Consider the following 14535-nt stretch of genomic DNA (forward strand, 5'->3'; position numbering starts at 1 on the left):
ATGGGGTTCTTATGCTCACTGTTAAACTCCGAGATGAGTTGATTTCACCCCAGCTCCGCTTTAATATTTTAAAGGCTGCTTTAAAGCATCGTCAAGGTTGATGTAAGACGGTTCCTGGGGGGACAGCAGCGTGTCCAGGAGGGTTCCCGCATCCCTTCAGTGATGGCTGCAGGCTTCATCCCAGGGGAGTCTGCATGTGAATTGTTCTTTTCCCCCCCCCGCCCCCCCTCCTTGCCAAGGCTGAAGAGCCCCCCTGCTCCACATCGGGGCCGCTCTCCTCCTGCCAGCTCACCAGAATTACCTCCGAATTATTCCCTGTGCTGTGCTGACAGCGCAAGGGATGGTGCTTTCCAGGGAGAGACTTAACCATACCCCTGAAGCCTTCAGACTGGTTGTTAAATGAGAAAACAGTAGAAGGACGTGGAGATGGAGGGGTTTATTTGGGCTGGGGGTGAGGAACAGTGGGATCGCCCACGGACACAGCAGGGTAGGGACCAGGAGGGACAGGACCTGATGGCTGAGACTCTGTAGGCTCCACTGTAGTCTGTAATTGCAGGAACCGGCGCTGGATGTCACCACAAGCCCGTGCAGAGGGACAGAGCCCCAGCTGGCCTCCTGCACCCCTCCTCAAGGTGCAGGGACCCCCGGGGTTTGGGGCTGGGGTGCAGAGCAGCGGGGTGTGCTTCAGCAAGGGAGAGGAGAACCCCGGGGCCAGGCTCTGCTGCCCTTATCCCCGCTAAATGGGGACATCTCTTCCAGGAACAGCACGACGCAGCCTCCTCCGGGGCACGTGTGAGTGGTTTGGGGGACCAGAGCATCGTGTGGAGGCTCTGGGGTCCATCCATGCTCCTGGCTGAGCACCGGCACCCAGGGACATCAGGCTGGGAGCAGCCGTGGTCGCTGGAGGCTGGTGAGTCCTGGCAGACAGCGGTGTCTGGCTTTGCATTCAGGTCTTGTCAATTTAAATGTTAATTTAGTTACTAAATTAATTACCAAGGTGCCAAGCCCAGCCCGCGTGGCCTGTCCCTTGGGCTCAGCTCTCCCAGGGTTTGTGAGCCGTCTCTGGAGCTTGTGTCTCGTGGTTTTGTCTCGCTGGTTGGACCCATCTCACCATGGGAGGACACAGCTGGTGCCCTGGGTGCTGGTGTGGGGGCCGTGGGCCAGCATTCGTATATCCCCCATGGTCAGGGCAGCAAGAAGCGATGAGGGTTGCTTCCCCCCATCACATTATGGGGGAAAGCTAACGAGTGATTTCTATGTGCATGCAGCAACCTACGGAGCACACTAGAGCACCTGAAGTCCCTTTGAAGGGCTTGGGGTTGGAGCAGGGCTCGCAGCCCCCAAAACTCGCTCCCTGGGGTCTGGGGGGGGGCCTCAACTGTGCTGCTCCCTGAAAGGGAAACTGAGGCACAGAGCAAGAGAGAAACACCACCCAAAAGCCCAGCGGTACAGCCAAATTCAGTTCATGTCCCCCGAGCACCAGCTCTGGTCCATGGGTGATGGACCTTGCTTGTGGGTCACCAACCAGTGGGATACAGGGTCTGAGCTCCCGGGGTGCTCATGGTCCCCAGCTCCTCTTCTCTCCCAGGCCTGAGCTTGGGAGCCTGCCAAATGGCTGCAAGCGGTGTATGGAAACCTACCTCTGAGGCTGTCAGTGTGGGCCATCCCAAGGCGAAGGACTGCCCTTCTTTTCCAGACATCTGTCCCATGGGGAGGGAAAGGGGCTGATTCTGCCCATGCAGAGCAGCATCTCCATGGGTTGGAGGCTCAGAGGTCCCCCCTGCCCATGCAGAGGAGCATCTTCATGAGTTGAGGGTGCAGGTTCTCCACTTTGTGCATTACAGAGATGGTTTTGACTCCTCTTTGTGAAGAACATGGAAAGCTCCCCCAAAAGGGCATCACGGAAAGGTCCTTCTCTTCTCAGGGGCTTCATTTGAAGCAGGAAGGCTTGTGCAAATCGTACCGTGATGGGGAGGGAACGGAGCTGTGAGCAGCTGTAACGTGGCAGCGTTACCGAGGCCTGGGCCAAGGGCTGGGGCCGGTCACACCGGTGTAAAACCGCAGGAGGGGGAAGGACCAGAGGGAGGGAACTGGTTTTGTCTCTATCCGAGCTGAGAATGTGTCCTCTGAGGCTGAGGAGCCTGAACAATTAGAAGTGATGAAGATAATCTAAAAATAGGTATTTGTAAATGTCAGGCTGGCGAGTGCTTGGGAAACGTGCTGGGAGGATGGAGCGGCTCCGCGGGGTTATCTGTGCCCGTGCATCCTTATGCAGGATGACGGACCAATACTGATCTGCCTTGGGTTGGTCCTGCTCACCCTGGCTCTGAGACCCCCCCCAAACCCTCAGAAACCGGCTGACATGGATCATCCTCGACATCCATGGCCAGAGGCATTTTCTGTGCTGTTTTATCCCAATGGGAGCTGTAGAAGATGCCAGCTCTGCTTCAGATGGGAGGTGGGGTGGGGAGAGATGGGCTTTGGGGCTGACACCAGTCCCTCAAAGTAAATTATTTCTCAGTGGCTTTTAATAGGGGAAAACTTCAGCAAAGACCCCCCCACCCCACCCGCAGTGAGCACCATGGGATGATCCCAGCCCCACGCGTTGGGTGATGCGCTGCCAAAACCACCTCAAAGCTGCTCTGGTCCCCACTCTCCAAGCAAACGATGGGAGCCTGGTGGCATGGGGACACCCCCCAGACATGTTATCCCCTCCATCGCCTCCACCCCTGCCAGCTTCTCCCTTGTCCCCAGAATCCCACCTGTCCCCAACATGCCAAAAACTTGCTTAAAGCAGCTGGGAAAGCAGGTTTATTTTGAAAAATAATCCACATTGGGGCAGATTAGTGGAAACGCGTCCTTCCCCATCTGCCCGGGCGGTGCCATGCCAGCTCCCTGCGGCGCTGCCTGGAGCCAGGCTCGGGTGAAAATCCATGCCAGCGTGAAAAACCAGCCCCAGGAGGGACGAGGTGGCCCCACTCTGGGGACCTGTGTGGCAAGGGAGGGCAGCCCTGCAGCGCTGCCACCTCCAGCCCCCTCCCTGCCGCTCATCGCTGCGCTGAGCGGGTCAGTGCTCAGCTGCGCCGGGAGACCCCGTCCTCCAGCATTATCCCAACACAGCTAATTAAAAGCACTCACAGATAAATAGGTGGGATCCTATGTAATCCCAATTTCTTTGGCAAGGTGCAGGGGTCACCTCTGAGCCGGAGGAAGGACAGACAGAGTGGGGACCATCCCAGGCTTGAAGGTCCCAAAGCTGCCCAGGGTTTTGAGTGAACTCTGCTGAGGTTTGAAATCCATTTCTGTGTTTTTTCTGCCCAAACCTTTCCCTGCTATCAGGAACTTGGCCCTGCTTTTTGCCTCAGTTTTCCCAATGCATGAAGGTAACAGCTCCCACTTGCTCTTCCTAAAGGAATAAATGAAAAGCAGAAGGGTTGTTTTTTTTTTTCCCCCCTTTGTAGGTTTGGGTTAATCCCTGCTAACGGAGGAGGAAGGAGCCTGGTGTGAAGCTTCTCAGGGGTGAAGCTGCTGGGGGAGAATTAATTGTTATTAATTCTGTGTATTTTTGGAAGGGGGAGGCAGCCGGTGGCTGATTTTCTTCCCTGCCCGAGTGCTGGGGCATTGCAGCCCTGTGCTCAGCGGGGATGAGGATGATGCTCCAGCACAGTTATTTCCACTTGATAAATCAGGCAGCAATCGCCATGCCCGTATTTTTGTCCTCTTCTGTGCTAAATGAGACCGTGCTCAGTGTCTCTCCTACAGCTCTGGGTGCCACGGAGTAACTTCCACCAAACTTGAGCAAAAATGCTTCTCAAAACACACCCAGGATGCCCTGGTCCAGCGACACGAGCACCTAAACCCCACAAGGGTGCGTGCAGGAGGAGGATGGACGCAGGCAGGGTTGCCTGGCCCAACTCCGGCTGCACCCACATCCACCTCCTTGGCTGAATTTCACTGTTTGCCTCTTGGCCGGATCGGCCCAAGAAACAGCTGAGTTCTTCAGAAAATAAGGAAGGAAAAGTAGATCTGAAAGACCATGATGGGTTGCAAAGCACTGGTGGCTTATAAGCATCTCATAAGCAGGGCATATAAATAGACATTTTTGTTTTTTTCCCCTGTTTTTTGGTGACGAGCCACCGCAGAGGGCTCTGAGCATCCTTCGCTTGATTCGTATCACAGATGCTGTTTATATCCTGCATTTCATTTGGCTCGAGGAGCTGTCGGGGTAACTTTCTGCTCAGGCAGCAGCTTGCTGCCGAAGGCTTGGGTGCTGGGAGGTTTGCATCCCCCTTGCCAAGCCCTTTGCAGAAAGGGACTGCACGGAAACATGACGGCAGCCGGGTTTCTCTAAGCACGCAGCAGTCGTTGGGAACCCAAAAAGCGCATTTTGAGTCTCGGCTCAGTGGCAAGTCTTAGTCTTGTTAATCCAGAGGTTCCCTAATCCTGCTGGTGTGTGATGCGTGGGGTATGTGCTGTACAGAATAATATTAACATTAACAAGCCACGAGAATTACACTCCTACAGCTGGTTATCTACCCGACCACCCACCACTGACGCTCGCACGTCGCCTTTGCCAGGCCGACGGGGCTTTGCCTCCCCGGAGGGGGTTGGCGCACGCACCCCGGGGTCTTGGTGCACCCGGCGAGGATGGGGAGCATGATGCTCTGAACCTCCCGCTGCTCGGTGCCGAAAGGAGGAGTTTCCTCATCCCCAGGGACCAAAAGCTGCCGCATCCCTCCCTTCGGCCTCGGGGAAAGCCAGAGCAACCCGCTGCCCATGCCGGCTGCCCCAAAGGGCTTCGGGGCCGGGATGTGTTTGGTCACTCTTCTGTCTGCCCAGAGGTGATTTCCTTCCCGTTATCTATCGCCAGGCACCGGTGGCCGCTGCCAGGCAGGTGCTGTGTTCCCCGGTCCAACAACCACCCATCTGCCCGCAAAGCCCTCCAGGTGCTGCTTCTCCTCACTGTAAGATGTTAAATCTCGCCAGGACTTCCCAGCACCATCCCCACGAATTGATGCTGCTCCAGTGGAATCGCAGCCTGGGATGACCCGCGATGCTCAGCAGCGTTCGCTCCCGGCACCGTGTGCTCTGCCAGAAGTGGCTGTCTTGTAAAATCCACCCCTTTTTGCCTTTCTCTTGCTCTGGAGCTGTGTTTTGGCTGCATGAGGATGGGAAACTGAAGGAGGAGGTGGGAAAGCAGATGAGGATGAGGGGCAGGCCGAGATTTCTCCCCCATAAACCTGCCTGGTAACTCATTGCGTGGGGTGGTGAGGTGGGGCCAGAGGCCACAAGCTCCTAGCATAGGGAGAAAACCTCAGGAAGAAGTCCCTGAAATGCAACAGGTTTCTGCTAGAGCAACTCCTCTCCAATAAGCTGAGCCGTGGGGGTCTCTGGGGCTTCCCCAGGAACCAGGTCAGAGTCAGGACCCAGCTCTGGTGGGGAACCACCTCCCTGCTCAGCAGGACCAGCCCAGAGCACCCAGGAAACCCATTTTGACTCCCAGTGCCGTATCCTGACCTGAATACAGCTCAGACACACAGCTCTGCACACATCCCAGCCCCCTTTCCCTACCAGCTTGCCTGCCTTGACCCTGGGCTTGCAAGGGGACGAAATGTAAAGGGGTAAAATGCAAAGGACCCTGCACCAGGTCGCATCCTTCCCAGGGCCTCCGGGCATGCCTGGGATGGAAATAATTGTGCTTTCCCCCAGCAGAGCTTTCCGCCTGCCAGCTGAGTACACACACACGCAGGCTCGGGGACCATAAATCCCAGAAAACTCTCATTTACAAACCCGATACAGCGGGTACCTGCTGCTCCCCGCATCAAGGATCCCAAAGCACCGGGCAAACACCGGCGCTCGTCCCAGCACGGCTGCGGGGCAGTGAGGATGCAGCTCGCCTGTATCAGCCTCCCGGTATGGAGAAAGGCAAACACAGATGTATCAAAATTCAACACTTAAGTTTTCAGCCTGGCACTGAAATTCAGCATTTTAAGATGCCACGTTGCAAAAGCTACAGCTTCATTTTGGGAAATGCTGCGAATCGCAGCCCCGCGCTGCCTCTCTCCGCATCTGTAGATGCTCAGCACTGGTGTCTCATGAATTAGGTACCAAACTACCCAGGAGATAAAAACTGCTTTAGAAACCTATTACCTGGATAATTTTCCCAAGCCTCTGCCCCGCTACCAGGCAAGGATCAGGACTGGCAGAGCCTGAGCTCTGTGCATGAGCCGTGCAAAACCTCTCTGCATCCCTGGCCACCAAATCAGCCCAGGAAAAGAAGTTTCTAAGCACCAGCAAAACTACAGAGAAGCCCACAGCTACCTTCCTCCGGCAAACCAACCGCAATAGCATCGCCTCAGCGTGTTAAACCACGACAGGGATATTTGGAAATCATTGCAAGAAGCTTTATAGAAAATAGACGATAGAGTGGATGCAGCTTTCAATATATTTGCTCTAGGATATAGTAACAGGCACGGTTCTAAAGCAAACACGGGCGGGTGAACTAGGTTGAGAGCTTTTGCTTCACTCGTTTTAAATTACAAAGTGCTGAGACAGCCTAGTCTAGGATATATTTTAGAGTCAGAAAAGGGCTGCCCCCACGTGCCCTGGGGAACATGCACGCAGCCGGTGGAGGCGTTTCCTACACAGCTGCATCGGTTTGTGCCTGGAAAGAGCTGGAAATGTCATCGAACAAAACCAAATGGATAAACGGGCTCGGAAAAGCACATGGCTTCTCGGGGGGAGCGGCTGGACAGTGTGTTTTCCTCTGTGTTTGGAGCAAACAAACAAAAAAAAAAAAAAGAAAAAAAAAAGAAATCAAGTTAAGTTTTGCATCTGTCAAATAGAAATCTAATAGGAAAGAGAGCTGTACATGGTCAAAGTCAAGTCCAGGCTCCAGGAACATCCAGGAGGACAGTTTCAGGTATTGCCCGCTGCTTCCCGGGATGTGCCAAGCAAACACTCACGTGCGCGCGGTGCCGAGCCCCGCCGGCAGCGTGGCATCCCGCAGTCCGCCGAAGAAACCTGCCGCTGGAGAGGAGGCACGAGAAGCAGCTCATAATCCTCCCGGGAGCACCAGGGCCGCGTGTGCCGGCATCCTGCGGGGCTGATCCGGATGCGCTTCCCCCTGCCCGCAGGTGCTGGGATGGGGGGAACGGATCCAGCCCGGTCCCCTGCCGGGAATCAGCACTACAGGGGTGATTAGGGCACGGGCAGGGAGAGCCGGTCGGTCCGGAGCCCTCCGGGGAGGGTGCTCCCCACTCTGACGCACCCCAGCACCCATCCCAAGGCTGGCTCGTCCTCAGAAGCTGATTTTCAGTGGTGCCATGGCAAGGGGATGGGGATGGGGATGGGGCGAGGTGGATGCCAGGAGCGGAGGCGTCGAGGGGCAGCATGGCGGGCAGACGCCGGGGATGCTGTCAGAGGCCAGGGGTGCCGATGGTGCTGGTACGGCGGGGATCGGCATCCTGCTCGTAGCGGTAGTGGTAGCCCTCCATCTGGTCGCGGCAAGCCTCGCGCAGGTTGTGCAGCCAACGCTTGATGCCGCGGCGGTTCAGGTAGAGCACCATGAGGAAGACGATGCCGATGAGGGCCAACACGATGCCGAAGAAGACGTAAGAGGCTGTCTCCAGCCGACCGGGCTCACCACCCTCGGTGGCCGAGCACGCCAGCCCCTCGGGCCGCAGGCGCAGCAGGGTGGCCCCGCGTAGCGGCGGTGGGCCGGTGCAGCGCAGGCTGCGGGCATCGGGCACGCGGGCGGTGGTGGCACGCAGCCAGGCGAGGAACGGGCGCAGGGCGCAGTCGCAACTCAACGGGTTGGCCCCCAACGTGAGCCGCAGCCCCTGCAACCCCGGCGCATCCAGGCTCCGCAGCTCGGTGGCCGTCAGCCGCTGCAGCGAGTTGTTATGCAGGTCCAGCTCCTCTAGGCCGGTGGGCAGCAGGGTGGCCGGCAGCGCCCGCAACGCGTTGCCCGCCAGCTCCAAGCGCCTCAAGCTGAGGTTGTGGAGGGCCAAGGCGAGCTGCTCTTCCAACGGGGCAGCCAGCAGCGCCTGGTTCAGCTGCAACGTACGCAGCAGCGGCACGCCGGCGAAAGCACCGGCGGCCACCGAGAGCAGCGGGTTGTGGCTCAGGTCGAGGGTGCGTAGGGCGGGCAACCCCTGCAGAGCCATGTCCTCGATGGTTTGGATGTTATCGTGGTGCAAGCGGAGCAGGCGGAGGTCCGGCAGCGGGCGGGCAGCGAAGGCAGCGCGGTGCAGCACGCTCAGGTTGCTGCCGACGATGCTGAGGTTGTGCACGCTGACCGGCAGCTCCCTCGGCGGTTCCTCCAGCCTCTCGTACCGGCACTGCACCAGCTCCGGGGTGGCCACGCAGTAGCAGGCGGACGGGCAGCCCCCGGGGGCGGCGGCGGCGGGGGGCACGGCCAGCGGCAGCAAGGCGAGCCCCAGCCAGGGCAGCCAGCGCCCGCTGCCCGCTGCCCGCGCCTGCCTGCGGGCCATGCTCGCTGCCCGGGCATGCAGGGCTGGGGGGGAGGGCAGGGGGGTCGGGGGAGCGGTGGGGCGCGGATGGGGGGCGGGGGTGGGTGATGGAGGGGTGGAGGGGGGACACACGGACCTGCCTCCCTTCAGCCCCCCCCGGGGCTGAGCTGCCTCCGGCGCGGCTCCCGCACACGGCGGCTCTGCTGGGAGCGCCGGCCGCGCCGCTGCCCAAATCGGGCTGGGGGGGGAGGAAGGAGGAGGAGGAGGAGGAGGAGGAGGAGGAGGAGGAGGAGGAGGAGGAAGAGGAAGGGGGACGGGTTGGGGCTGCCTGGCGCCGCGGGCTGGGCGGAGGAGCGCCGCGGGCAGCTGCCGTCGGGCAGGGGGGGGGGTGCGGCTCGGCTGGGCTTGGCGCGGCTCGGTTCAGCTCGGCTCGGCTCGGCACCGCCGGTGCCCACCGTGCCCCCGCCGCTGCGGGGGGCTGGCGAGGGCTGACGCCGTCCCCCTCCAGCCTGGGGAGGGTTTAGGGGGATGTCGCTGTCCCCATCAAGCCCGGGGAGGATTTAGGGGGTGTCGCGGTCCCCTTCCAGCCCGGAGAGAGGTTGGGGGCTGTCCCGGTCTCTTTTCAGGCCGGGGAGGGATGAGGGGATGTCGCGGTCCCTTTCCAGCCCCGGAGGGAGGTTGGGAGCTGTACCCGTCCCCTTCCAACCCGGGGAGGGATGAGGGGATGTCGCGGTCCCCATCAAACCGAGGAGGTGTTGAGGGCTGTCCCGGTCCCTCTCCAGCCCCGGAGAGGATTTGGGGGGTGTCCCGGTCCCCCTCCAGCCCCGGAGAGGATTTGGGGGGTGTCCCGGTCCCTCTCCAGCCCTGGCGAGCGTTTTGTGGCTGTCCCGGTCCCCCTCAAGCCCGGGAGGATTTGGAGGCTCTCCCGGTCCTTTCCCAGCATGGGGGGAGTTGGGGGCTGCTGCAGTCCCCCCCACCCCAGCCCTGGATGGGGGCTGTCACGGTCCCTTTCCAGCCCAGGGAGAATCTGGGGCTGTGTCAGCCCCCCTCCAGCCCGGGAAGGATTTGGGGGTTGTCTCAGCCCCACTTCAGCCCAGGGAGGATTTAGGGGCTCTCCCAGTCCCCTTCCAGCCCTGGTCCCCATTCCCCGACCTGCCCCGCAAGCTGGACACCCCGCAGCATCCCTGAGTGTTACAGCCTGGAGAGAGGCGCAGGCAGGATTGTCACCGCTGCCTCCAAGTTATCGCTGCTTTTGCTTTTCGGGACTCGGTCGCATCATCCCTCGTGGGTCCCCATCCCCTCCCTGGCTTTGCAGCGAGCCATGGGGTCCAGACACCGGGATGGCCCGTGCTCCCGGGAGAGGCAATGCTGAGGGACAGAGAGGTCATCGCTTTTATTAGACCGGCTTGGAAAAAAACCTGACCAGCATCAGGCACGCAGCGCTGGCCCCTTGTGCGCTCCCGGCTTTATTTTTTCTTTATTGTACCCGCTGGGCTAATAAAAGATATTACCTCCGCTGCAAAGCCTGCCTTCATCTCACCGCCATCCCAGGGGGCTGCCGATGGCGTTGGGGTGGGCATGGGATTTTTGGACACTGGAGCGATGCACAGCAGCACGGTCAGCAGCAGGATTTGGGTGCTGGACCCTCTTTGGGTGCCTAAATACCTCTGCAGACCTGAGCTGGGGGTTGCATTAAATAAACTCCATCCTCGGCACATTTTCTCTCAGATCTTGAATTTCTCCTCCTGCCTGCCCTCATCTCTCATCCTGCCCTTTTTCGCAAAGGATTTTTTTCCCATCTTGGGATTCCTCCTCCCTGAAGCTCTCCTGAATTTTGCAGGGACCAGGTAAATTTTGGATGCTGGTGTGACTGCATGGCTTGAGCTGCTCCCAACCACCCTTTACTGCGCTCCCAGAAATTGGGCAAACCCTATATTTAAAGCGACAGTGTCTAACGGCAGCCAGAGAAAGCAAAGGAGCTTGTGGGAGGGGCAGGGGGAGAAGAATAGACTTGGGAATATGTCAAATAATTGTGTGCCATCAAATATTTAAGCGTGGGGCAGCATCCACTCTCGCACCGAAGGAGGGGGAGTGGGGAGAGCCAGATGTGGACAGTGGGTCGTGCTGAGCCAGCGCTGCAGCACTCATGGATGGAGCCTCCTCTCCCCCAAAATAGCACTTTGGGGCCCATTTATCACATTTAATTGCTATATTTAATGAATCAATAGCGCTCTGGAAAACAAGCCAGGCGGTGGGCCAGGTCCACCGCTTTGCGTGGAGGTCCTGGCAAACCCTCATCCGCCAAGCTACAAAAATCCCGGCACCTTTTAGCCCTTCTCTGTGGCTCCTCGGGGAAAGAGGATCTGCCATAAAAGCCAAGGCTGAGGCAGGGCGCCTTCGCTCCCTCTCCAAAAGCCATAAAACATGGTCGGTGAGTGACGTTAGAGGTTATGGGAGAGCACAAGGCTCTCTGCAGCTGAAAGGGAGCTGAACCCTTTGACTTTGAAGGGTGGAGATGCTCCAGGGTTTGGAGGGGATGTGTGCTCTGGTGCCATAATGCGGCAGAGTGGCTTTGGGGACGTGGGGACTCCTGCCTGGTGGGACGATGGTGCCCTCCTTGCCTGCTGCAAACATCCTGGACTTCCCCAGGGACAGCTGGTGCTGGATCAGGGTGGGCCGATGAAGTCCCAGCATGGGAGCTGGACGCAACCATCATCCCAGCAAAGCCATGAACCATCAGGGAGCTGGGGCTGGGGCTGTGCTGGGGTCTGCAACTGCTCCTCCCCTGCACCTTGCTGTCCTTCTTCTCCTTTCCACCTTGTAGCATTTCTGTTCCTCGTTTCAGCCTGGTCCAGCCCCAAACCAGCTCCAGACCTCTGTCCTTTCAGATGCAGCTGTCGAGGACAATTTTTTCCCTCTTTCTCTTTGCAGCCGCTGTTTTATGGCTTCTCTCCATTTGGGTCATTGCTTTCCTGAAGTGCAGAACCCTAAACTGAGCCCCCATGGAGCAGAAGGACACCCCCATCTTCCTCCATCTCCAAAAGGATGGGTCAGTTCTGGATTTATGGTCTCCTCTTGCCATCCCTCCTGTTGGTCCTGCGTGTTCATCTCCCCTCTAGCAACATCCCCATGTCCTTGCTGGATGGCCGCAGATCAGTTTTCCACCCCTTTTACCAGTCTGCAGTCTCAGTCCTGACATCTTGGCATTGACCACCAGGTTGATGGTCTTCATTTCCAGTTGTTAATGGTCACACTGGATCCTGGAGCCCCTCAAACATGCGCTCCCCTTCAAGCCCCCCTGTTGGACTCAGATCAGTTTTGGGTCCTCCTACAGCATCTCCCCCAGACCATAATTCTGCGTTTGAAGCAGCCTCAAAGACTTCTTGCCATTAAAGGCAAGGAGGTCTGCATCGCTCCGATGCCAGGAGTCCATCACCATGTCGCGGGATGAGATTAGGTTGGGATGATGTGATTTGTTCCTACAAATCAATACAGACCGTTACTCATCACCTCGTTATCTTCTGGAGTCTTCCAAAGAGAATTGATTACTTGTGCTGTGTCTTCAGTAACCAGTGTAAAGTCACCTGCTCCGCGATATTGCTTCTCCTTCCCCCTCTTCAATGGCGGCCCATGTTATTTTCGGTTTGGCACCCCGGGGACGTGCAAGCACAGCTCTGCTTCAGAGCTGAAGCCCTTTGGGCTTCCCAGCTCCTCTCCCACCACGTCCCGCCCTGGTTTCTTTGCCGCTGGTGCTGCTCTTGTTGGCTGATTGCAGATGGCTTTTTAGCAAAGGCTGGAACAAAAAGGCATTAAATGCTTTGGCCAGCGCCTTCTTGCGGTAAGGGCATCATTCCTTCCCTCTCCATCCCTCCTCGTTTCCCGCTGCTGTGAAACAAGGCTGAAGGCTCTCCTCCTCCTCCTCCCATATCGCCCCGGGGTCTCAGGCTTTGTAATAATCCACTTGATTTTGCTTGCATTTTCCATGCGGTTTGCAGGCAGCATGAAAGCCGCAGCTTCGGGTGTAAGGCATCCCAAGGTCCCAGCGTTTCCCTGCCTGCGTTTCCGTCCCAGGAAAGTGCTGGGTGCAGCGGAGCAGGAGATCGTGGATGGCGCAGAAATGCTTTTGGTGCTCACCAGCCTTAAACTGGCAATTAACAGCACTAAAACCACGACCCTTTGCCCCCCCCCCCCCCCCCCGTCACACAGGCATGGTTAGAAGAGAAGATCTGAAAACATAAGAGATGACTGAAAAAAAAAAATAAATTCATTTTCTGGCCTCTGCGCTTCTCCCAGGCACATTTTCAAGTCTTGCTCTGCAAGCGCAAAGGCTGAATTGCTTTTGCAGGGGGATGCTCTTGCACAGCCTTGTGCTGCCCTGGGCATCGGCAGTGGGGAAGAGCCGATGTGCCGGTTGCGATATTGTCGTGAGATGTATCGGGACGGAGGGGGAAGGAGCAGAGTGGAGCTCACCACCTGCAGCGGTTCTCTGCCTCCTCTGCCGTCTTGGATGGGGCATCTCCACTTCCCTTCTGGGTCCCTTTTGGGTTTTTTTTTGCTGTTCCTCATGGTCCCTTTCAACTGGTGGTTTTCTGCCCTGGCCATGTGTTTTGGGGCAGACTGATGCTCTCTGGCCAGTGTAAGAGCAGCCCTTTCCCTGCTAAGAAATCCTATAATCCGTAAATTGCAGTGTTTGAACCCAGCTATTAACCTTTGCTCAGCAAATGCTGGCAGCAGCCGACTGCAGCATCCCTTTAAAATTCATGCCTGTGACACTGGAATTGCTCATTTCTCTGTGAGAGGATCCTTGGAAAAATGCTGGAAAATGAGGAATATTTTCATTTGACATTTTTCACGTGAAGCCATTGGAAACAACACTTCTTTCACTTAGAAAAATCCTCCCACCTGTATTTGCACGGGGTTTGGCACTGAAGTGAGAGATCCTGTTTCAGGTTTTGCTTTGTCCCAGGTGATTTCTCTCCCTTGCTTGCACCTTGGGATTGCAAAAAAGATTTTGTAAAAATCTGCTTTTAGTCCAATGCAGGATGCAGGAGAATGAGAGAATGAGAATGAGAAACCCCAGGACGCAGGAGAATGAGAGAATAAGTCCAAGATTTTGTGTCTTGCTCCAGGGATGGTGCAAAGACGTGATGGGCGCTGGGGCTGGAGGTCAGGCTGGGACTCCCCAGTCCCACGGCCAAGCTGTTTCCCCATGAACCGGCAGAAACCACCTTCCCCCATCCTGTTTGCTCAGCACGAGCAGATAAGAAGTGGGAAATGAAAGGCAGGCCAGGATGGGCAGACAAAACAAGGTGGGGACGGCATGTCCCTGCGAGCTGTGGCTGGCCGTGGTTATCGCTGCAGGCACCAGCTCATCCCCGGGATCGGTGGTCACTGGCAAAGACCCACCGCCGGCCGGGTGCTTCATGCCACCTCCTTTTCTTGCTCCACATCTCCCGTGTCCGTATGTCCCACTGGTAGCACCCATCCCGTATGCCACTTGGTTAGAGGATGGTGAAGGTCATTTTGTAGTGCAGCCACCATCCGTCCCACAGGGTCCCAGCCTGCCGCGCTTCTGCTAAGTGATTCATCGGCATCCAGACAGCAGGGTGGAATTGGACCCGCTGAGCTAATTGGTGCATATTTTGAGATGGTATCAAAGATTTTGCATTTAAACATTATGGACTTGCAAATGCAGCTGCGGATGGGCTGGTCTGCTGGGGCTGGTCGTGGTCATCGTGGTATGAATTGGTTGCAGAGATGATTCCTGATGAGCCGTGGAGAGAGAGGCAGGGGGCAAGTGAAGGCAGTGAATCGGGACCCCCTGAGCATGGGACCTGGACTCATCAGGGTGTTTTTTCACCCCAAATAAATGAAACCATGCAGCGCTGGATTGTGATGGCCAGCTTGCTTCGCTGTGTTGCAGCCCCCGGGTTGAGAACAAGGGTGCAGATTAATGGGCGTCAGGGAGCAGGTGCTTTGGGTGCCCACAGCCAGGCTTGGCTTTGCTGTGTATCCAGGATCCAACAGATGCACGGCGCAAATCCTACAGCAGCCCAGCAGG

General features: G+C 57.5%; 1 protein-coding gene across 1 annotated transcript; it reads right to left on the reverse strand.

Moving 5' to 3' along the window:
* Positions 1-5721: 5721 nt before the first annotated feature.
* TPBGL (trophoblast glycoprotein like) lies at positions 5722-8495 on the reverse strand. The gene has a single exon (XM_072855517.1). The coding sequence runs from the start codon at positions 8493-8495 to the stop codon at positions 7419-7421; it is 1077 nt and encodes a 358-aa protein (XP_072711618.1). The 3' UTR covers positions 5722-7418.
* Between the last annotated feature and the right edge of the window lie 6040 nt (positions 8496-14535).

This window comes from Ciconia boyciana, chromosome 1 (assembly GCF_034638445.1).
Source record: "Ciconia boyciana chromosome 1, ASM3463844v1, whole genome shotgun sequence".
Lineage (NCBI taxonomy): Eukaryota > Metazoa > Chordata > Aves > Ciconiiformes > Ciconiidae > Ciconia > Ciconia boyciana.